This window comes from Anser brachyrhynchus (assembly GCF_964034855.1).
Source record: "Anser brachyrhynchus genome assembly, chromosome: 19".
Lineage (NCBI taxonomy): Eukaryota > Metazoa > Chordata > Aves > Anseriformes > Anatidae > Anser > Anser brachyrhynchus.
In genome coordinates this window covers 429,919-454,679 of record NC_137712.1, presented here as the reverse complement: position 1 = coordinate 454,679, position 24,761 = coordinate 429,919, and the positions used below count along the sequence as shown (strand labels likewise).

At 34.4% G+C, this 24,761-nt stretch overlaps 1 protein-coding gene across 4 annotated transcripts in view; it reads left to right on the top strand.

Moving 5' to 3' along the window:
- RALGPS1 (Ral GEF with PH domain and SH3 binding motif 1) overlaps positions 1-24,761 on the top strand; it is a 110,041-nt gene that overhangs the window by 5,566 nt on the left and 79,714 nt on the right. For 3 of the 4 annotated variants that reach the window (XM_080561719.1, XM_080561720.1, XM_080561721.1), the window contains exons 2-10: positions 2,171-2,289; positions 9,100-9,193; positions 13,193-13,319; positions 15,374-15,481; positions 16,220-16,270; positions 16,780-16,863; positions 17,311-17,400; positions 18,532-18,624; positions 21,218-21,344. In XM_080561719.1, the coding sequence (XP_080417845.1) occupies positions 13,263-13,319; positions 15,374-15,481; positions 16,220-16,270; positions 16,780-16,863; positions 17,311-17,400; positions 18,532-18,624; positions 21,218-21,344 (610 nt within the window). In that variant the 5' untranslated portion in view covers positions 2,171-2,289; positions 9,100-9,193; positions 13,193-13,262. The remainder of the gene's footprint in view (positions 1-2,170; positions 2,290-9,099; positions 9,194-13,192; positions 13,320-15,373; positions 15,482-16,219; positions 16,271-16,779; positions 16,864-17,310; positions 17,401-18,531; positions 18,625-21,217; positions 21,345-24,761) is intronic. The other variant, XM_080561722.1, reaches the window with a different exon arrangement.

Sequence of the window (24,761 nt, the reverse complement as noted above, 5' to 3'; positions counted from 1 at the left end):
CTTCAACTGTTATGTGAATGTAGACTTTGTTTTTGTGTTTTAGCAAAGCATAGCTGATCCTTTGCCAAAGAAAAAAGACTGCTTAGGTAGTGTAGTTAAAATATGCTACTTTCAGTGATTTTCTTTTATGACTAAGTCTATTTATAAGCAGTCAGAAATAGATAGGCATTAGTATCTCATCTCTCAAGTAAGTAGAAGTATTTTTAATTAAGAGAATAAACTACTTTAAGTATTAAAAATGTGTATTTTTCTCATGTTTGGATAAGAAAGCACTTTCCTATCTTACATAAGTTTCCCCAAAATATTTAGATACCCTTTTAAGGAACATGTGACATCAAAAGGATTGAGAATATGGAAGCTTTAATACTTCCTTTAGAAAGCAGTATGAAATGTAAGGAATCTGGAGTATTCTACAGTTGTCTAAGACGAGGTTTGGGATTTTTTTTTTTTTGAATTTCTGTCATTCCTTCATATAATTAGTGCTAAATGTTTTCTTTTTCTACAAACTTTTTATCAAGTATAGTGAATATCTGGATTATTTTCAAAATAAATTTTATTGGTTTAGTTGTGTGAAACATGCTTCAACTTGAACTAACGTTGGCCTCAAAATTAAAAGAAGGTGCAGAGGTCTCCTTTAAATGCAGGATTCTGGTGATTGATTGTGATGATATTGATGATTTTTTTTCCAACAAGAGATTTCCTTCTTCCCTGTTTATCCATAATGCTTTCATAGACATCTGTTTGCTGATATAAAGTGTCATGTGTATCTGTAGGTGATAAATTCTTTGTCTGCCTGTTTTCTGTACTTCCAATAGCAAATGACCTTTGACTATTAACAATAGGGTGAAGGTGGAGAAGCAGGAGCAATTAATGCTCTGTAATTAAAAAGTTCAAACACAGTGGAGACTGAGTTTGCAGAGTGTTTTTGCAGAGAGATTTTTCAGATATATAGAAATTTTACTTGGAAAGTTAGTCTTCGACGACATTCAGAGTGAAAGAAGCAGATAGAATAGGGTGTTACCCCCAAAACAAACAAACAAACAAACAAAAAAAAACAAGCAAAGAAAACCACCTTAACTGCCAGGAGTTGAATGTGATTGACGAAGTTGAGTTGGGATGTGAATGTATGTTACATCTATAATTTTATCTGAAATACTTAAGGGGATACTGAGTCACTTGTACCTTGTCATTTTCATTCTTGTGTGAACCAGGATCTTTTGATTTGGTAGGGAGCCCCTACTGTATGTGTATTTGCAGTATGGATGATTTTTGAGTGTATGAAGAGAACAGTACTTTTTGAGCAGGGAATAGCTTTCTTTGATGCCAGACAGAATTTAAAGGCTAGAAGATACGCATCTTTGTAAATGGAGGCTCCTTAATAGTAGGAAGAGTGTAGAGACTGTAGTAGAGGCACAGTGTTACTAACACTATCTGATTCTCAATGGCTTTTGTTAACATTAGCAATGCTACATGGGCTTTAGTGGAATTTTCAGTTTCCCGGTGAAAATTGCCTATCTTTGAGATGATTTTGTTCTAATTTGATATTTAGTTGTCTTAAATACTAGCTATTATAAAAGTCGGTATAAGGCAAAAGAAGAGAAAAGGAAAGGGTGACATGGTCTAAATGTCACTAAGGCAAGCCACCTAAATAGCATTTTCTCAGGTTTGGTGATGGTCTTGTTTTATGGAAGAGCCAAAGCTTGATTTGCTGGTATAAAGAAATTAAGAATGATTGTATTTGGGTTTGTGTCCATTCTGCTATGTTTAGTTAAGTCTTGAGGAAACCAGTGAGAATGAGTAGCATTTACCAATAATCGCACCGATATCAACTTGAAAGCTGTACTGACTGACAATGTGAGAGTTACAGGTAATCTTTGGAGTATACAGTAATACTACAGGTACTATTTGGAGAATAGTTATACAATTCTTCATACGTTGCTCTTTCCTAAGTGATGTATTCTTTGTTTAATACTTTTTTTTTAAGTTTTGGAATTTGTCACATACTAGTCGAACTAGAATGGGAAATTAGCAATCAAAGCAATTTACAACTGGGAGGGAGAGCCAAGAATAAAAATACCCAAGCGCGTGTTACAGGTAAGAAATGCAGAGTTTGGGAAGAACTGAGTTATGTAATAAATGTCACCATAATTCTGTTTCTGGTTATTTGCAGGAATGTCATGCTTTTAAACGAGATAAACCATCTCAATCGTGAGAGCCAGACCGAACAATGGATTGATGGAGATGTGCAGCAAAATGGGTTGAGTTAGTGCAGCACTAACTTACTCTGCTGTAAGTATGCAACTGTGATTAAAGTAGGTATTTTCCTATTTTCATCTCTGTTTGATACCAGAGATTATGGAAGTGTCTATCCGCGCTCTTCTGTTGAGAGAAGAACCTAGAGTCATGATAGTATTATACAGTAATATTGCAGATATGTATTTCTTTTTCTTTGACAGCTTTATTGAGACTTACCTGAAGTGTAACACTCTCAAGTGTATATCTTGTTGTAAGTTAGCAGATGTGTTTGAAGGATAATGGCTTTTGAGAGAGGACTGACTTCTGCTAGAGATAAAACTGCAGCTCTGTTTTGATACTGATCAAGATGATATCAGATTCTTAAATTGGTATTTATTATTTATTCTTTGTGAAGGACAGGTATTGCTTATGTAGTTATTGTTGTTAACCTGAGAAATATTTTTTGCTTTGTTCCCTTCAACATTAGGCAGCAGTGCTTGCTCCTTTTTTTCCTCATTTTATTTAGTAATCTTTCAGTTTTTTAGCAAATACTAAGACACGGTTTGTGGTCATGTTTCATTTAACTTAAGTAATTAACAGTTAACATAGCGTAGCTATGTTTGTGTGGTTATAAATGTTAATTTTGTTTTTTTCAGGTGCCAAAACGCAGCTTCCATGAGCTGCTTTTGTGAGGGTGACTCATGCAGAATATCAACTGCATGTAATCTGGATTAAGATAAAGTAATTTAACGCCACACAGCAGGGAGTTATAACACCCCAACTACATTTTTAGAAAAGGCCACTGAAATAGCAATATAGTGTTCTTTCACTGTTCCACAAAAGTTCAGTCCTTCTTTCCAGAGCGTCAATAGGAGGCTGGACTGGAGGCTGTGATCTAATAGCTTGTTTGAATTGATACATGCATTGCAGTACATTGTCTTCAAACAATCATCTGTTGGAATGAGGATTGCTTGCAAGCCAATTAATTTTAAACCAATCTTTTGAGATGTGTGGGATAGATCTCTATGCTAGAGTTACTGTCAAAGTGTAGAGGAAGCCTGAGATGACTGATGCTGATAGATGGATGCTCTTGGGAAGTATCTTGGGTGACTGAATTATCAGCTCTGAGACCTGTACTTGTAAAGTATTTGGAATCCTGCACCCATTACTTCAAACTTCCGTAATACACATTTCTGTATTTTAACTGCATTGCATTAGTTTTCAGTTTAGTGCATCAATAGCCAATACATTAATCTTACGTTCAAATTTGATAGTATGACATAAAGTTGTTACAGGATTTCTTTAGCCAAAAGCTTGAGATATGCTTTCTTTTAACCTCATTGGGGTCCAAGGCTTGTCTCTATTGTGCCAATGTTCTCTCCTTCCCACAAACGCATATCTTCGTAGCTCTAGGGAGATGGCAGCTTTTTTTTTTTCCCCTCCCTTATCTACTACTGCCTTGAGAGCTGCTACTGTACCTGAAAGACAGTTTGGAGAGGGTGGAGCCCTTATCAAGTTCATGCGCATTCTCTGGATAGTATGTGTACCTATGCAGCCTGTAAATGCTATATCACGTTCAGTGAATAATAGGATTCTATCATATGGAATATAAATGTTCCACTAAAATAGTTTCTAGATAGTATTGTCTTCTGGCTGACTTCACATTAACCAATTGTGACACTTTCTCTCAATTTATTTCCATTTTTCTAAATTATGATGTTAAAATAGGTTTTCAGAGTAATTGCATATAAAAGTAGAATCATTTCCATTTTAATTTTTTAAGAACATGTGGATGTCTTTGGTAGATTTTCTGAGTTATGATTATATACTAAAACAAAAGATTTAAGATACTTTGCAGACAGGCCTTTAATAAGTTAAGAATCAGTGCCGCCTAGTGGAACATTGCAAACCTTGAAGTGTTCTAAAATAAATTTGGAGAGACTAAGTCTAGAGGTTCTTATGGTTGACACAGAATGAGGCATTTTCAGTAGTAGCAAATTATACTAGATTTTTTTTTGGGGGGTGGGGGAGGATAGCTTACAGTTAATTTCTTAATATAAGAAATGCAACTTCTTTTTTCCAGTGAAAGTAGATGTGCGATACCCCTGCTGACTTGTAGTATTTGAACACAAAAACCGCCTTATAATCAATAGAACGCTTACAAACTGCAAAGGCTGTTCTTCTATATTGCAAATACTAGTCCTTGTGAGTCCCTCACAGTAATATTGTGTTTATATACTGCTTCAAAATATGTTAATGATGTTTAGTGTGACTGCCCCAGGTGTCTTCTAATCTTGAGACTAAGTATGATAATTCAACTAGTTTTGCTGAGAAATTTAAACACAATTTAATGTTTGACTAGATGTTACTGCTTTAGTTGAGAGACATTATTTTCAAGTTTTGAATGAAAACAAAAAGCTGGGTTTTACAGAAGCAGAAAATATGTTCCAAATGCCAGTAACTGACCATAATTGTTTCCTTCCTGCTGGGAGTGGAGACATCATTTTCTTGTTCCTGTTTGTGGTTGGATTTTTTTTTTTTTTAACAATGAAGCATTCTTTTGTCCTGTGCAAACAGATATTTTTTTTCCTTAACATGCTCTAGTGATACAATAAGAGCAAATGCAGCATTTACTTGACTTGGAGAGGAGAATCTGTGACACTGTGGTATGGGAGTGTCAAGTCAGTGAAGCTAAGGGTGAATTTAAGACACTTTGTCATTTTCCAGTAAATCTATTTTTGTACTATGACAAATTAACAAAATGAATTTTTAAATTAATTACTTGTTCACACTTTTGATACAGGTGTTTACTGCAGAGTCTGGGTTTTGCACTGATTTTCAGTATTAAAACTTTAAGTGATATGTGCAATGGATTGAATTAATGATGACGAAAACAAGGGAAGACTCTAGTGATAATCACTTAAGTCTTCTATACTGTATGTGTGCAATAAAATTTCCTTGAATTCTTAATCAATTTTAAGGGATGGCTGTGGATTTTTGTTGTTGTTTTGGTTGGTTGGTTTTTGTTGTTTGTTTTTAAAAAAGTCCAAGCTTGATGTGAAGACTTCAGAAATCGGTTATGAATTATTAGAAACCTCGACTATATTTCTTGTCTTAATTGGTTTAGGTATTCAGATGCTATCTCTATTTAGTTAAATGTCACTTGATCATGCCTTTTTTTTTTGTGTTTATACAGATTGCATTGCTCATATAATTACATTACTTCTTGAGGCATTAAATGGCGGCAGAAATAGCTAAATGGAGATAGGAGAAGAGAAAATGGAATAATGAATTTGTAAATATAATAAACAGGCATTTGATTGAACTCAGTTACTTGTGGATGTAATAAAATATGGAATATAATCAGGATGGAAATAGCATTTCATATTCAAACCTGCTTTTCCAGCCTCCTGCTCTTTCATGGTTTTACCAGCTAAGGATTCTGTGAGATATTTAATAATTTTGAAAGTAATTTTGAAAGTAATTTTGACAGTTTAGGAGCATTATGAAGTACATTTTGATGATACTGTACGTACAGATCTTGAATGAAAAATGTATCTTGTAGTTATTATTTCAAAAAACAGTAAGACCTTATTTTTATTGACTTTGCAGAGTGTCAGCTCTACCTTTTTGGTGTAGTGGTTGCCACAGATTCCTTTATTTATTTATTTTTGTGTCCAGGTTGCTATGATGGTAAGTTCTTTTGGGAAGCCAGGATTTGGACTGTTGCAGGACAACTAAATTACTGGGTTAACATATAGTTAATCCACAGAACCTTAATGTTTATATGTTTTTGGTTAAAATCCTCTTTCAATTTATTGAACACTGACAGGACTGATGACCCTAAATATGGGATGCACTTTGTTAAAACTGCTCAATTTTTGTTTTACTTGTGCTGATAGTATAACAGTGAATGGTGTAAATCGCTGCAATGAACTTTGGAGTACTGTTTCCCTTCAAAAGATGTATCTTCATTGGATCTTGTCGCAGCCCAGCACAGGATCTTATATGCTGAATTAAAAACATAATTTCCGTTAGCTTTTCATTATTCACTGTTAACTGTAGTAATAAGTTTATCAGAAAAGAATGTGCATGAAACTACTAACTTGTTTGTGACATTTTATCTATAGGTGGTACTGTTGCGTAAATAATAATGAAATATATTAGAACTTCCTGGTAAAATGTATACTAAAAACATGTACACAAGACAGTTGTCACTTAGGATGATTTTAGTTGTAAGATTAAAAAGTCTTAACATTTATATATAGCCTATTTACTTTTTTTCCTTAAACTATTAGTAGGCAATTATTTGTATCCAGGGATTTTAATATTTTATAACTTTTCGTGTTGTACAAAATCATAGAATGGCTCGGGATGGCTCGGGTTGTAAGGGACCTCAAAGATCATCTAGTTCCAACACCCCTGCCATAGGCAAGGATGCCACCCACTGGATCAGGTTTCTCAGGGCCTCATCTGTCCTGGTCTTAAACACCTCCAGGGATATGGGGCATCCACAGCCTCTCTGGGCAACTTGTTCCAGTGCCTCGCCAACCTCTGAGTAAAGAATTTCTTCCTAATATCTAATCTAAATCTTCCCTTTTCTAGTTTGAAGCCATTACTTGTTCTGTCACTGTACTCCCTGAGGAAGAGTCCCTCCCCAGCTTTCCTGTAGGCCCCCTTTAGGTACTGGAAGGCCGCTGTAAGGTCTCCCCGGAGCCTTCTCTTCTCCATGCTGAACAACTCCAACTCCCTCAGCCTGTCTTTGCAGGAGAGGTGCTTCAGCCCCTTGATCATCCTCTTGGTCCTCCTCTGGACCTGATCTAATACATCCATGTCCTTCTTGTGCTGTGGGCACCAGAGCTACAAAAATGGCCAAAAACATTGTGTTAAATCATTTCAAAAGAACAAAAGCTTTTGCATATAAAGCATTGTGGCTATTAGACCACTCAGCTATCCCGAGTCTTATGCATGTGTTTGTGCATGCATTTTATATCATGAAAGGGCTCAGAATGGCACATAAAGGATTTCTGTTTTCTAAAGGAAGTAGGTCGTTTCTGCCTTTACAATAGGAAATGGGGCCTTTTTCCTTTCCACTTTGCAGAAGTCATATGTGAGGGAATGAGAAGTGAGATTTGACAGTTGATATTTGGCTGGACAGGGCACTCAGGTAAGTAAAGACAGGATGTAGTGTTTCAAAGTACTGAACTTCTCAGAAGGGCTGCTGTCAGTCAGGTTTTATAGCGGGGTGCTCAGTGCTTCTGAGGTTTGTGCATTAACTTTTCTCTAGGTTAGAAAGTATCTGCATAGAATTAAGCAGCTGCTTCTTTGAAAGATTTAAAGAAGTTCTACTTTTGAAATGCATCCAGGCTGGCTTGCTCTGTCACTGCAATAATAAATAGCTATAAACTGCCCAGACTCAGAAAGAGTTTGAAAGTTTACTTTTTTGCTTTCTAATTTTAAGATGATGACTCTAAGCAAATGAAATTTGGGAAAAAGGAAAAAAGAAAAAAAAAAAGCTACATAAATACCTAGGTGTGGAGAATAAGCAAAACATGGTTCTAGATTACCTTAATTCTAACTCCCTTTTTATTTATCAATAGCACAAAAAGGTGGGGCTTTTTTTTGCCTCTTTCAAGCCTCCGGTCTGAAACTAGATGTGACATAGATGGTGATGTATGGTTCACATCAGTGGTTGAAAGCAAGCAGAGGGGTGCAAGTGTAACCACGTTATTGTTTCATCCTGTTTTCATGATGCAGTCTCACTTTCATCTTCCAATACGTTAACTGTAGCATATTCTCATTTGTACTCTACACCCGCAGCATCTGAATATGACTTTGTTCATTGTTCATCATGGAAAGCAATGTTCTGATGTTGAACATCTGGAGAAATAGTTTTGCGATGAAGAAAGAGGAAAATGAGTGCAGAGATCATATATCAGAATTGAACATAGAGCTCTGTGTAGTATATTCTAAAGGTGTCCGTAGGTTGTGGCAACTGCCAGTAAAGTGGAGTAGTATATTGAAAGGATCTTGCTTTTTACCTCCAGCAATATCAACAGTGTTCTTCATTCCCTTATTTTGGTCAATGACAGCTAACCTCTCTGATGTTTGGTATTGGTGTTTGTTTCCTTTTTTTTTTTTTTTTTTTTAAATAAACCAAAACTGTTAACTCTTGTTGGTTCCAGCCAAGTTTATCAGTGCTCAAATGGGGCCCTACTGCTTTTTAATTGTCTTCACTGAACAGCTGAGCGATTAATTTGAACTTAAGGAAAAACAGTCAGCTTTTGATAAAATACCAATGCATATTTTCTTAAAAGCATGCTACAGCTGTCAGTTCATGATTCAGTGATATTGGGAAAACTGCAATGACTTAATGAAGTTATTAAGTAGGTAGGGTTTGAAATTGGTGAAGACAGTTATAGTTTGGAGCTCAGAACGGGTGTACCAGGTCTTATCAGAAATTTGTCTAAACCAATATTTTTTCTCCAACAAGAAAATCAGTAAGATTAATAGTCATCAATGGTTGCTTACATAGTTATTCTCATATTTCTTGAGAACAGTGTGGTTAGTTACTTCCCCTGAATAGTCTGCTGGCATTTAGAATTTATAGCACAGTGACTTTATTGGCCAAAGGTGGTATCTGTGCTTAAGATTCCATAAGGACTTTCTTACGTAATAAGGATGAACTTGTGGTCTTTATAAGTAGAATACATGCATATCACTAAAAACAATGTAAAATTAGCCTTTCTGCTTTCAGAGAGTGTCACTCGTGTACCATAGATGACAAAACTTGACATATTCTGTTAAAATAATGGTTATAGGGATTATTCTTGTGTTTTGTTTTGATTTTTTTTTTCAATTTAGTTGATCTTGCCCTGTCTCCACTTCTGCTGCAAAGAGAAGAAATCCATGTGTAGATGGGTTTAAGTTGGCAGCAAAGAGCGAACAACCTGTGTTGGTATGTACATTTGCATCCTGACTTATCCATTTTGCTACTGCCTATCTCTGAATGAGGTCTGCTGTAGCGTACATGTGAACCTTCCCTAAAAACGCAAAAGGGCTTTTTCATTATGTTTTAGCACTGTTTATATAATAAATCATTTTAATGATTAACTAGTCAAGAGAATTTTTAAGAAGCAAAGGCTATGAAATGAAATTATATGTTATTTTAGTGACTTTCATTGCCAACATGTTGGACCTTCTATAATTTTCAGAATTTCGAGTATTTCTTTTTAATCTCACTGGAGTGAAATATTGCAAGTATGGGAGAGTATCTTTTGTATTAGTTGTTCTTACTGTTTGCATGTAGTCTGACAGCCTTTTGTTACAGGAGACTTAGTAGTAGCTCCACTGTTAATTTGCAGAGTAATACCATTTGTGGTAGCAGGCGTGGAAATGCTTCATATCACCAGGTGATTTCATAAGAATAAAATCCCCACCTTTGACTTGACTTGCAAAGACAATTGCTCCCTATGACTTTCCTCCAGCAAAAGAAAATGGGTGTGAGAGAAGTTGTTTTTCATACAATAAGTGAATCTTGAAGAAACATGCACACAAAAGTAATGTAATTTTAAAGCTTATATTTGAAGTATTTGTGGAAAAATCCATTTTGTTCCTTTTTAAAATGAAAGTATCTAACCCAGTAGGCTTTCTGTGTGCTGAATTTTGAAAGCAAAAGTATGCTAGTGCTTTTGGTTTCAGATGTTAAAGCAGTTCTGTGTCTTGTTTAGTAAATGTAAAAACTTGCAGTAAAACAGAGCTTGGACAGGATACAAGATCACATATGGGATTTTTCTTTCCCCTTTCAGAGCATTTTTGAGCCCCCGCACACTGGAAACTAGTCAGGAAGGCGGAGAAGGAGGAGATGAGAGTGTTTTTGTGGCCATGATATAAATACTACATTTTAAAGAAATTACATCATAAAAATTGCTTTCCACCTCAGTATCTCTAAGGGCTATTAACAGAAGCAACTCCAGACCTAGAAATACTTTGCAGTCTGCTAGTGCTCAAAATACAAGTTTATTTTATCAGGACACAAGATAAAGGAAATTGATTCTTGACTAGTTTAACTGAGGAGATTCTGGTGTTATTTGAAACACAGTTATTGATTGATTTCACACATCTCCATGAGATTGTGTGAAAAATTGCTGCTGTTTGTTCTGTAAGGCCTTCTAGGGTGATAAGTGCAGCAAAGACCTTGCTTTTCTCAATGAAATAAAATAAGGGGTTACTTTTATTCTCATCTGCTTTTTTTTTTCAGCGCTTTCCTGTTTGTGTGATTGAAGTATTTTGGGAAAGGATAAGGATGTGAAGGGAGATGTGATATCCCTAGTTGTATATTTGAGTACCTGCAGACTAGTTTGTATGCATTTTGCTAGAAGAGTACATATACAGGAGCCTGTGGCAGTGGTTGCCATGGGTTATGCTGTGCGGAATGATTGTTTTCTCATTTTTGAAGTGAATCAGTGTTTGAGCTGACTTGGTAATTCTGTGAGCAGTTCCTTTTTTTTTGTGCTTGCTTAAACACACATGAATAATACTGCTCATAGTACGTGTGTGCATGCTGTGTATGAAACATTCTCAGTAGCTGTCTGCTAGCAGTATGTTTGAAGTACGTGTGAACTTTCTGCAACACTACCAGTTCTTCATGCAGTGAAACAGGACTACAGAGTTAGCTATATTTTAATCTGTCCCTAACAGCTGATTTAGATGTTATAATAAAATAGTCAGTTCATTTTGCTTTCACCTCACGGGTATCATACTGATATAAATTGGGGGAAAAGTTCTTTCTTTTGATGGGACAGGTGTTGGAATTCAGCAGTCTCTTCTGTGCAGTCCTGTGTTAGCTTTTTTTTTTTATATGCATCTTAACAAGTTTTCACTTAAGGTTCCATTAGGTGCTCAGATGTGAATCATGCAAGGCATCACCTACGTAACAAAACGAGGGGCAGATCCTCTGCTAAGACCTTCTCTATATAATGAGGAATGGATCGTGTTGAACACTGTGACTTCAGGAAGGCTTCTAAACATCTACTGCTGTCCCCTTACTCAGTTAATCATCCATTTTATTGTAGTCCCAAGAATCTGTTAATGTATACCTATAAAATTATTTACAAGGTAAAAGTAGTTTTAGATTTGAGAATGTATAAACTCTCATTCATGATGCAATGTACATAAACTTTAAATGTATCATTATGATATATCTGACAAAATTTTAAGAATAAGAGTGCAATGTGGTATTGAATTTTTTACTGAAGGTCTTTGACAAGTACTGTGCCATTGTGCTGTCACTAGGACAATAATGTAAGGGCAGCTTTAGCTCATTAAGCTAGTAACGAGTATGAATGTGTGCAAAATGCAGTAAACATAGTGTCTGTGTGAAGTATATTTTGGCTGTGATTGAGAGTAGAATTCAAATTTGGTGCTGACTTTTACTTCATGTCAGATAAATATAAAGAATGCTTGTCTTGAAACAGCATCTTCTGTTTCAAGAAGAAACAGTGAATTAATTGCAAAGTCTTATTGCGATGATAAGAGGTCCACTGTGAGGGAGGGGCCTGATATATCCATTGGTGACAGTTCTCTGAGTGTCATAAGAAAGCTGTCTAAGGGAATTTCTGAATTAGCCAACATTATGGTCACATTCTATGTTTTTTTTTGGCTACATAGATTTGGAAATGAAGTTGCTTGTGATTCCTTTCACTTCCCCTTACATAAAATTTTGAACAAAAAGAATGTTGTTGTGCGTGGAAGCATCTGTTTTTGTTATCGGATAAGAGATTTTTATTTAAAAATGTTTGTGTGTAATTCTTTTGAATACCTTTTTAATCTGAATTCAAAGTCCGTAGTCACATCAGTTGCTGTCATTTTAGTTGTGCCTGTTTATATACCAGTTGTGTTTTTTCTGATTGAGATGCAACTTAATTAAATTAATGAACTCATACATCCACCTCTGTCCACATGGCACATATCCTTTAAAGTGTAATAGTTAAAATATATCACAGAAAATGATGTCGGATTTCCTGGTATCAGGGAGATGATTCTTTGCTGAATACGCAGGACTATGGTGTCCTGTAATTATTTGTGCTTTATTTGAAGATTGGTTGATTATTTTATTTAATAATGTTACTATTATGACCAATGTCTATTAATTCAGATCTGAATGTTTTTGTTTTAAATGTTCATTAAACACTTTGTGTTTCTGCAGCAACTTAACTGGAACAGATCACTTATTTCAAGTAGATAGAGGCAGCTTCTTTCTGATACTGCATACTCTTTTTTTGCCATCCAGTCTTTGGTTTCTGAAGGAAGCTTAAGGCGATACATGTGAAGTCATAATTTGGAAGTGTATCTGTCTGCTTAAGACAGTTTGAAAAAGTCTCATTTCAGATGATGTTGTTGCTGGATTAGCCAAGATACTTGAGATTCATCCTTCCAATTACAGACGATGATGTTGGCATGTTGTGTGTTCTGTTCTTTGGGACCTGACTGAGATGCTTTCAGGCACACCTGTCTGTAAATATTAGTGGAGGTCTGAGCAGCTGCAAATATAATTTTTGTATTACTTTCATACAGTACACTGTATCACCAATTATGAGAGTAATTCATACATTTATAAAAAAAGCAATGAGCAGAGGAAGCACCATTTCTTCAGTCAATTAATAGCTTCAGTTTCTCATCTAAAGGTGTATTGTGGTATCCTGCAGTTTCTGGATGAATACTGTCTAGCATAGACTTTGAATAAAATCTTATTCAATATAAATCATGAATAAAACACGATGCCATTTAACATTTCTTGAGTTAATTGGAAATGGGTGTAAGGATTTGGCCTAGCTGTAGTGATACTTACAGTCCTTTGCGTTTGCTACCTGAAACAGAAAAGACAATCTAGCTTTTAAGATTATATTGTTTCTAAAGAATCTTTTCATTTAGAAATAACAGTGCGTTTACTTTACAGGAATTCTGCTTTCATCATGTTGTCTTACCTGTGCTGGCTGAGCTGAAACTTCTGGCTTCCTGGGGAGAGCATGTATAAAAGGAATGACTTCATGGCCAATGTGATGGTCACCTCTGCCACTCCAGAGGTACAGTTCACTGGTTTTTTTTTTTTGTTTGTTTGTTTTGCCTTCAATCAAAATTGGAAGTGTTGGTTTGGTTTAAGTTTCAGAGAAGCCATTTCCCCCGTCAGTCATTTCAGTCATGTTTCTTATGAACAGTGTAGTAACAGTTGACAACAAAGTAATTTGAGCTCCATGATTTTGAGTGTTTACAATCTATTCTTTTGTTGTTGATGACAATGATTACTGATTTAGACTAGTTTTAAATAGCAGCTTTTGACCTCTTTCTACATAACTTAAATTTCTGAAAATCCCAGTATTTGTTAAGGTGTTAAAAGCAATGTAATGTACCATCCAGATGGAGCCAGTCAGAAGTATTTTGGTTGGTTGGTTTGGGGAGTTTTTGGGGGGAATTTACTAGTATTCTGTAAGATGTTGTTCATTTCAACTCTTTGTATCCTTTGGAGGCCAGGCAACTCCGTTATGGTGTCGTGTCCCGTTTCCCCCTGCCCTCAACACCCCCCCCCCCCCCCCCCCCCCCCCCAAAAAAAAAAAAAAAGTGTTCCATGTGATCTGCTGTGTATAGCTAACAGCCTGTGTTTGTAGGTCCAGGAGAGCCAACTGAAAACTGCTTGGTAATTAGTTACCCTACTGAATTTTTCTTTTTTACCCAGTAAAGCACATGTTTTAAATGTATGAAACTTGTTCTGAAACTTCTTCTGTTTCTATATACTTTCTAAGGTGGAGACTAATACTACATATGTGTTAAAGGTTTGGGTGCACCATGGATTTATAAAGGATCATATTCATACACCTTTATATATTTTCTCTTTTCCTTTATCAGACTAATCAAACTTGTGAAGCCCCTTTTTTAGTTTTTCATTGCCAGCTTATGTTTTTGTTTTACCATCTTGAGTAAACAAAGTGAAGATAAACAGTCATCAACAAGTTGTCACCTCGTTGTTTGTTATCTTTTCAAGGTTGCTGAATATATAATAATCCTTGCTTACCCATATGTACTTCTCTGCTGATTTACATATTCTTAATACTTCTACCTCTAATCAACTACTCTGCCTCCTGTCTTGTAAATAATTATTTATCATTGCAAGCATAGTCTCTGTTGTAAGGTTGCATGGTTTCCTTAAAGGCTTTGGAATCAGGAACCATGTTAAAAGTCTTTTGGAAGTCCAACAAGATTGTATTAACCATTTCCTTTGCCATTGCCATTTCCCTCAGTATCACCATGTCTGTTGATACTGAGGTAGTGCTGCTCATTCTAAATGTTATCTTGACAGTTTACTGATACAGCATACCTAACTTTATACACTTCTTTCCCCTTTATACACTTCTTAGATTTACCCAGTACCAATGTCAGGCTTCCTAGTCAGTAGTCCTCCAGATACTTGGGAGGAAGAAGGGAGGAAAACAAACAAAAAACAGCATCACGTTTACCAGTTTCTAGTTCTTTGTTACCAAGTCAGTTTTAAGTGAGATTTACATGCCACAGTTAGTTGTTCATCTTTGTTTGACAGCCATGTTCTTCTAACAAACAAATAACTTAAGTGAGGTAAGGGCTTAAGATTTTACATGCATATATGTGTTTAATATGTAGTTTTAAGAAATAGGAAAAAAAAAAAAAAAGATGGTATTACTATTATTAAATGAGATTATTCCTGAAGAAAGGAATTACTATTTTTTTCTTCCTTACTGTTGTTATGGAGAGAGGAGCACGATTTGAATCTGCCTAATCTTTACTTGGCGCATTTAATTTAAACACTTCCTTTGAATATGAATCTTCAAAATCCCAATAAGTTTCCTTTCGTGAGAAAACTCTTTTATCTAGTCTATAATTTTAAAAATAGCTTTCCAGAGTGTGGAATTTCACAGAGGTAAAATTGTATTTCACAGTTTTTGTAGAACAAAGTTTTCTGAAATAGGTTAGAAATATTCACAAACTGTGCTAAACTAAGCTTAATAATGTAGAAGTATGCAGCTTTTTGAAGGTTCACAATTTTTCTTGTCATTTCTTAATCGGATGTGAGTTTCACCAATCTGCAGATGTGTACTTTTTTTTGTTGTAGGGTAGTAGCAGCTCAGATTCTCTGGAAGGGCGAAGTTCAGATTATGCCAATAAAAGCTATGACGCAGTTGTATTTGATGTATTGAAAGTAACTCCTGAGGAGTTTGCTGTAAGTAGAAATACTAATTTTGCATTTATGCTTGTATTCTATTCATGACTTGCAGAATATAAAAAAAACAAAAATCTGATTATATAAACTATAACAAAATAAACATCTCAGGACTTAATCATTTAGTGCTGAGCTGACATAGCATATTTGGTTTTCTGCTAAAGTCATTTGATTTTTTTCTCCAGTGTTTTAGAAAACAATGTATTAGGTAATAATACATAATATTAGGTATGTGCAATTCTATTGATTTTTTTTTTAGTTGAAATCACAGGATAACAGCTTTTGAACCTAGTTCAATGTTTCATTAACATTCTGGTTTTCAAAGTGATGTTTCATTTGTTTCAAATAAGATCCTACCTATAATATCTTCTTCACAAAAAAGATCTGGAGATGTGGCTACGTTATTCTTTTGTCACTTCGGAAAAAAATCTGATGAATCTGTTCTTTAACAGTAATGCAGAATACACAGATGAGAGCTGCTGTTAAGTAGAAATAATGACGTGTTGCCACTTGGGATGGTGACATTTTTGCACGTGGTATGTCCCCTATGTGGAAGGTCCCTTCCAATCCCTAACGTTCTTGGACAGGGGTGGCCTGATTCTGGACTGATTGGTTATGTTCTGTGGAGGAAATACTACTGTTTGGTTTGAAGTTACTGAAGTCTCACATCAAGCAGATGTAAATACATGATTGTTAGCTCTTCATATTGCAGTATTTAAAATTTTATCTTTATTGCAGAGCCAGATTACGTTAATGGATATGCCAGTATTTAAAGCTATACAGCCTGAGGTAGGTTTTTTTTTTAAACTGTTTACATTTTGGGATTTCAGTACCTGTGGATATGTAACCATTTAATTAAGGGTGCTTCATTCTAAAATGCTCAACTTCTTGCAGTTCACTAATACTCTTCTAGGCTTGTTCCTTGTTAGCACTGTGAGTCTGTAACTGAGCCTGATTTACTGTGATTTGCCAGCTGTCTTAAAAGGAGATGACTGTGCTTTTCTGCAAGTCTTTATGTCCTGCTTGGTGCAAGAGTTTATTCTGGATAAATATATAACATGTGAAAATTGACTGCTCTCTTTTCTGCTCCCGTCAGTTCACATTAGATTTCAGTGCTTGACTTATGCCTCTAGTTATAACCTGTATTTTAGGCTGCATCAGCCATTCATTTTCATTGAACTGGTGCCTTGGATTGGTTTTAGTAAAATGTGATGGACGCTGCTTTTAAAAATTCTTTTATATTATTATTGTTTTTAAACATTACTGACTTTGGATGCAATTTTTGATGTTTTTCCTAGGAGTTAGCCAGCTGTGGGTGGAATAAGAAAGAAAAACATATCCTCGCTCCAAATATCGTTGCCTTCACTAGGAGGTTTAACCAGGTATTATTTGATGAATGTGTTGAACAGGTACTGTTGTTTTTAAGTACAAAGTGAAATAGAACTACTAGTATGAATATTCTTATAAATGAGGATCAAGATTTTTAAATGACAGTTCTTTTTCTCAGTTGCTTTGTCCACATTTTTTCCTGTTGTACCACTAGACTATAAGTTCCTAATAATTTTTGTTGGTGTGTCATTGTAGAAAATTAGCAATTCTTTTCCTTCTTTTTCTGCATTCCGTCTGTTTCTTCAGTTATCTTAGTGTCAGCTCACTTCTGTACTTACTTCTTATATCAATGCTAATGCTTTGGGGTAATATTCAGATGAGAACTTAGGGGATCAGACCTCTTTTATTTTCCTACTCTGTTTTCTCCATTGAACATCATGAAACTATTTAATCAAGTTATTTTTTGTAAATAAATTCAATTGCATCTTTTTACTTTATAGGTCAGTTTTTGGGTTGTACGAGAAATATTAACAACACAGACCTTAAAAATAAGGGCAGAAATACTGAGCCATTTTGTGAAAATCGCTAAAGTAAGTGCATATTCATTGTATTGTCATTTAAAATGTTATTTCCTTTTTATTTGCTTCTACACTGCTCCTATGAACCATTTTTGTATTACATAGGGTAACATTCTGGGTATTTTTAGCACATCTGCTATGTTGTACGACATGAATAAGAGAAAGGTATGATATCGATTGTTTCTATTTTGTTTAAAACAAAAACAAACAAAAAATCATACCCAGTTCATTGTGAATTATCTTGTGTTTTTGACTAACAAAGTTAAAAATGGTTTCTTGTTGCTGGCCAACTACATGTAGCCAATGCTGAACATGGTTGTAAACTGTTCTGTTTTCTCTCCCCCCATTCAAATGTATGTCTTTATGAAAAGAAATCTTGCTTCCAAAACAGCTATTGTGTGTGACCTCATTACTATTTGTAAAATATAGTTGTTCAAATAAAACTTAGAGTTATAAATCATAGAATCATAGAAAAACATATAATCATAGAAAAAAGCTCACAGTTTGAGAACTGTTTTTGTAAGTCATTCTTAATGTTTACAAATAAATATATTTATTTTAAGAAGTATTTTTCTGTTTCGTGACCTATGGTTATTTTGTGTATGAATACCGTGACACTTTCTAATATTAGTAAGAAGATGGCAGGTAGATCAAAGACCTGAGTACTAATCTTGTGTATGTGAAATGGTGGTGGTGGGATATGTAGATTAGCATAATATTTTCCATTTAATACAAAACCAATTTTTCTTGTATTATGAGTATTTTCAGTGAGTTTACATAGCAGTTTTGTGCTTATACAGAAGAGAACGTACCTAAACAAGTTCCTGGCACAAATTCATAGTCCAAGTACTAGGAGAATGGTCAACCCGGAGACACTGGATTATTCTTAGAAGAGTTTTCATGTCCTTTGCAAAATGAAAAGCACTGCCCTCCTTTTTTATTTTTCTTTCCTTCTTTTCCCTCAGTAGAATCACAAATCTTCCTCAGATGCTCCTGAGCAATGAATCCATCCATCATTCAAGGATGAATTTTACATCCAGCCTCTTTCTACAATTTACAAACTACATGGGCAGCAGTTCTAATTTTACTATATTCTGGAACGATAGGAAAATTTTAGCTAAGCCAACTTTTTTTTTTTTCCAGAAGCTTCTAGACCTCAATAATCTTCATTCTCTTATGTCTGTGGTGTCAGCACTGCAAAGTGCACCTATCTTCAGACTGACCAAAACCTGGGCTGTAAGTGATCCCTTGACTGTTGTCTCTTCTTTCTTGTTTGAATTCTGAGGCTTTCTGAATTGATGAATTATGTGCCCTGGGAGATGATTCTTTACATTCTTGCTGTTGTGGCAGTGTCACAGCAGCAGTAGTAATTTGGTATGTGGCTTTTGAAAGCAGAGATTAAATGACTGCATATCTCTTAAACAGTCTGTTTTCCTGAAGAAGTTTCTTGTTTTCCTGTCTGTTTGAGAAGCTACTAATTATACGCTTGAGAGGACTTCAGTTGATAAATAATCTCAGCAGGCCCTTGCATGAGAGTGTGTCTCAGTATCCCATTATCCAAATCATTGTGTCATTAATATATTGGGTAATAGGGAAAAAAAAGATATTACTAGTTTAGAAACATTAATTCTGTGATTATTGTACAGTGTGTTTCAATTTTTCATTTATATTGGAAATGCAAAGCATTATTAATTTCATCTTCAGAAATTCAATCCCGTGATGGCAGAATTCATCAGTTAAATTTACCATGTTTTTGCTGTTTCTAGAAAGTAGAAAACACAATTATAATGTAGTCCTACTGTATGTAATACTTAAATATACAGAGGCTTAGGTAATTCTCAATAATTTCAAATTTCATTCAACACGGACCACATCAACTGTTTGGAACTTGTTCATAAAGATGGCTATACTTAACTCTTTTACCCAAGTTCATTATCATGCCTTAAAATGTCTAACTTTTTATGGTTTGAATGCTCAGAATTAGGATCTAGTCTAATAACAATATATGTTCCTGCTGTTCTGAGCAGCTTGATGAAGTTGGAACTTAAATAGGGAAAATCACGCATATGAAATCAAGCATGTGAATACTTAATTTCAGGACTAAGACCTAAAGAAATTTTAAGAACTCATGTAACAAAACATAGTGTATTGCACTTATTACAATGATAGTTTGAGAGCAAATACTAACGTATTTAAGGAACTTAATTTGACATTAAAAAAGCAATACTAAAATATGACCTGCACAGTTGAATTTAGAATTCAAAACATTACTCTGTAACTTTGAATGTGTAAAACATTTCTATACAAAATGAGAAACATTTCTTTTTCTAAATATTATTACCGATCCTTTAAAAAGCTACTGTCTTTTAAGTGATTTTTGCTGCAGCTCTCAAAATGTTTATTTCACTACCATAAAATGTTTTTTGCAAGATTTCATTAGAAACAAAATAACCTTTGCTCAATTCTTTTCTAAAGTCTTTGGTGACATAGAACCCGCAGGAATTATTTTTATTTCAGCTACAAAAGGTAAAATTATACAATGACACAGTTCAGCAGCTTGAAAATTATATTTATTTACTTTTTTATTAAACTGTTTTAAATGCAATCCCAGGTGATACCCACTTTAATCAATATCATCCATTTGGAGGCATAGCCCCTGTCCTAAATCTAAGACTTTTTATAGTCACCAGTAGTTCCGAAGTACAATACAGTGCAGAGTTAGAACCTCAAAGAATTTGCAGTGCTGTTCAGAAAGAAAACAGCAACACTAATGTGAAGTCTTTTCACTCTTTTTTTTTTTTTGTACTTTTAATGTTGGTTTGTTAACAGCTGTTACTTAACTATCTGTGGTATGTGCTGTTCCACTGTTGCAGAAGGCCTCAAGGCTTCCATCAGCAATGCTGGTTTACTGATGACTTTTGTTAACTCCATCCTGTTGAGAACGAGACAGACTGAAGCCATTAACTCATGCATATCCATTGCAGTATTTTTGATGAGAATGGGCAAAGTCAAAATTCTGTAGAAACAGAACAGCTAGATTTGTGAGCCTTGCACTATGACGGTTGGAATTCTAGAGAGGAAGAGATCCAATGGAACTGCTGCCTGTTGTCAGAAAGTACAACCACAAGAAGCCAGTGTACAGTGCAATAATTCTCCATTCACTGTAACACAGTTGGCTTTTAAAATCATCTTAAAAACATTACTGATGTATCTAAAAACAGCTGAAATTGAGAATGTGTTTTTTATACCTACAGTTGCATATTTTATGTTTGTTTTCATCTTTTGTTGCTCTGATATATTTTGCATTTTTTTCTGATTTTTTATAGTAACTCCAGTAATATAAAACAGAAGTGTAAATATCATAGCAATTTACTTTTCTTAGACTTTTTGAAAAAAGTTTTGTGATAATTTTAATGAGACACTGTTGAAATGGCACTATTTGTTGCTATTTGTGCTCTCAAATTCAATAAGATTCTTAGCAATTCTGGTAAACTATGAAAACACTGGTGACTTTAGAGGAAAAAATGTATGTTATAAATTTAGTATTGCAGAGGTTATTCAAAACTGTGAGGTAGTGATATGTGGATCCTTGTGGATAATCAGAAATAATAACCATATTTGTTCATAATTCAGGATTTAAGATTTTTTTAAATTAACAGGTAGCACTTTTTCAAACATTATGCAGCTTTGGGTGGTGGTGCTGAATTGAATTCTAATTTGACTATGCTTTCCTTTACTGTGAGTGATTTGAATAAATTAGTATTTGTTGTTGTCTTTATACAGATTCTTCATTTGAAATTTGTATGATTTTCTTTTTTTTTCTGCGTAGCTTTTGAATCGCAAAGACAAGGCCACCTTTGAGAAGTTAGACTATTTACTGTCTAAAGAAGATAATTATAAAAGAACACGAGAGTACATCAGAAGCCTAAAAATGGTTCCTACTATTCCATATTTAGGTGAGTGCAAACATTTAGCTTATTTATGTGTTGCTCTTTTTGACTGATAACCACTAATATACGGTGTTTTGATACTGTGTTTATAAAAATTAGATCTGATGGAGATTTTTAAACTGTATACTGACTAAGATATGTCTGGCTTGTACAAGTTTTATGCAATACTAACATATGGAACTCTGAAGTATGTCTTTGTTTACTGTGCGTTTGAGGTCATCAGAATTTACAAGAGTGTTGTGTTTCAGAAATGTCTTCGAGTACAGCATGATTTAAGTCCTCATTCCTATAGCTTTTTTTCGCTGGACTGTTTTTTAAGATACATAATTTTATCTCTAAGTGGTAGTTGTTTTGTGTATAAATATATTGAAAAATATATTTGTATATTATTATATATTTATATATATATAAAATATATTGAAAAGAGAAAGAAACTGCAAAGTCATTTTACTTGATTGATTTGTCTTTTCAGTAATTCCCTTTTATTCAGTAATTCCCTTTTATTCTTCATGTGGACACACTATCATTATTTCCCTAGCACTCTTTTAACTTGCAGTTCCTCCACGTTACTGAACTGTGCTAGCTTTCCTGAAGACCACTCTAAAAACACAGATTACTGTTAAACAGAGACGTTCATTGTACTGGAATGTCTTCCCATTGATGTTTTTTTAAAGTAAGAAGTTAATCTAACATATTTACTTTAAATTAATCTAATTTATCATTTAATCTTACATATTTACTTATAACACATTTAAATATGTGTTTTGAATGCAATTATATATTATAACTGAAACGATACGGTAATTTACTGTAATTTTTTCTAGTGCCCAAGAAAGACAAATATAATTCTTTTTGTACAGCTGTCTGTCTATACACAGCATGGTCCTGGTGAAGTTCTAAACATTCAATAAATGTAACTTCCAGAAAAAAAATATTTTAAAAAAATCAAACTAAGTCTGAAACTGCCATGCATTAATGACTTGTGCTGGATATCTGTGATGGTAAAATCTTACGAGCAACAAAATGCACCATAAAGAAATGTCTTAAATATTTTTAAACTATTGGTATAACCATGAAGTCCACTTCTAATGCAAATTTTTTCTCATCTAACATCGTTCTGCCTTGTGCTTTAGCCTCACAAACTCCACAGAATCAAATGTTAAGTAGATCTTTCCCTAGAGTACTATTTTTCCATGACTGTTATTCATGACACTGGAATTTCAGTTAATGATCTACAGTTACAGCCATGTGTGAAAAAGAAAACTTAAGTATTCTAATAATGATACGTGATAGTTCTTAGAGAGCCATGTTGTATTCAGACAAGGCTTGTCGTGATTCTAGCGCTTCTTAATCAGCACATGCAAACAAATATAGCCCTCTGAAGTGCTATGAGTATGAGAAAAGCTGTATTTACTTTTCCATACGCTCTGTTTATAGTCTTAAAGTATTGAAGGGACTACAAAAACATAAACTTGTGGATGATGTGTAAGAACTCAAAATAGTTTGCAGTAGGGTTTTTGTGTTTTGTTTTGTTGTTGTTGTTTGTGGTGGTTTGGGTCTTTTTTTTTTTTTTTAATCTTCATTCCTTCATTTTTTTTTCTGTGTTGATTTATTGTATATGCTTTGGAATAAATCCATTACATGTGGTATTGTGTTTATTTTAAATTTAAAAAAAACAAGAGGGGTATTGATTTCCACCCCACCCCAAAAGCAAGAGGTATAGATCCACAAAGATCTTGAATGTGAGAACCCTGCTGCTGTGTAGCTAACCTCCTTTAGACTTCCTATCCTTCTGAATATGTTACCCCTTAGGATTCATACATCATGGAGAACCTTTCCCTGATAATTGCCAAGATGTAGTGTTGCTGCTTTTTCAAAGTAAGGGTTACTACCTAGAGGTTCAGTTGAACCTTTGAGTAACCAGGTCTCTTCTAACCCAAAGTGTTCTATGAATCAATGAATTCTGGACGCAAATGGTATGTTCACAACCTCAGGCTATAATATAAGATTAATATATTCCTTACTATAGTAAGGAATAGTGTATAGTAAATAGGTATATAGTAACAAGAAATATAGTTTAAAACAACTATGTTAAAATTCCCAACACTTGTTTTGCTTTTCAGACAAATCTTCCAAATTTAAAATAATAATTAAAAAATAACTTGTGGAATCAGCATTGCTGTGGTCTAGAACATTGAAACTGTTTAGTCACAGGTTGCTCTAAGAAATAATAGCAGTCACATTGTTTTGAAAATTCGTGGGTGCAGTGGCTGTCTACAGCTTGTTCCAGTCATTGTTTTATATGATCTTTTACATTGTTATCTGTATGTTATAGAAAAGGCAAAGATATGTAAGTTCTGTTACATCTTAGAATTTTTACTGATTTTCTTTTTTTTTTAATCTCTTGGAATATAACAATGCGGATAATGCTGAAGACTTTGATAATAGAATAGTTTCAGGGAAGAACTTGTATGAAACTTGTGTATAACAGAATAGAGTTGTCTTCTGAAGTAACTTAACTCTTATGAGCCTTTTCTCTAAATGCTGGAAGGGGAGCCCCACTGTTTAGTTTCTGATACAGTGATAAAGTATTATTTACGGCATTTTCCTTATTGCTCTGAAAAAGGTAAAGATATTTCAAAAAGTTTGAAGAGCAACATTTTTAGGAGGTTTGTAGTTGCACGAATGTTTCTACAGTACTTTTTGAAATGAGTGAGGAATAGAAAAGAATTGAAGCTGTCAAAACTCTTCTCTGTTTTTCTGCAGTTCTGTCTTTCTGTCTCAAGTCAACTGTTGTGCTTTTGCTAATGACAGGAAAATGTTTTGTTTGTGATTTTTAGAAAATGTAGTGTAATCAGAGATGTACTTTGGTGAGCGATGAAACACGAATGCTATTGAAAGATTTAGAAGTAATTAGAGAAATATGAGGAAAAACGACCTTTCATGGTGGTGAGATGGTAGATCCTAGTGCAAAGCAATTTCTACTATGTGAATTTGGAAAAAAAAGAAAGTGCATTGTGAAATTTTGCAAATCTGTGATTCAGACAGTATTCTTGCAAATAACTTGTTTCACTATATAATTTCTAAATTCCTTATGTATAACTATTTTTGATGTGCCAGCCTCTATCTTAAAAACAAATACCATGTTAAATGTTGTGTTTTTTTCTACTGGTGGCTTATCTGATCAAGTCTTAGCTAAATTATGAAATAATGATATGATCCTTATTGTTGTCTTAGTGTGATGGTCCACACTGAGCCAAGCAAAGCTTGAATTTCATGAATAGTGTCTATATAGTAACGTACACAACTTTTTCCAATGTCTTTAGTTTCTGTAAACCTGTGTCTTTAAAAGATTGCCCTACAACATTTGTGGAAAGTACTTCATTATGATGCGAATATGCTTTTTTAATACATGACAGGAAC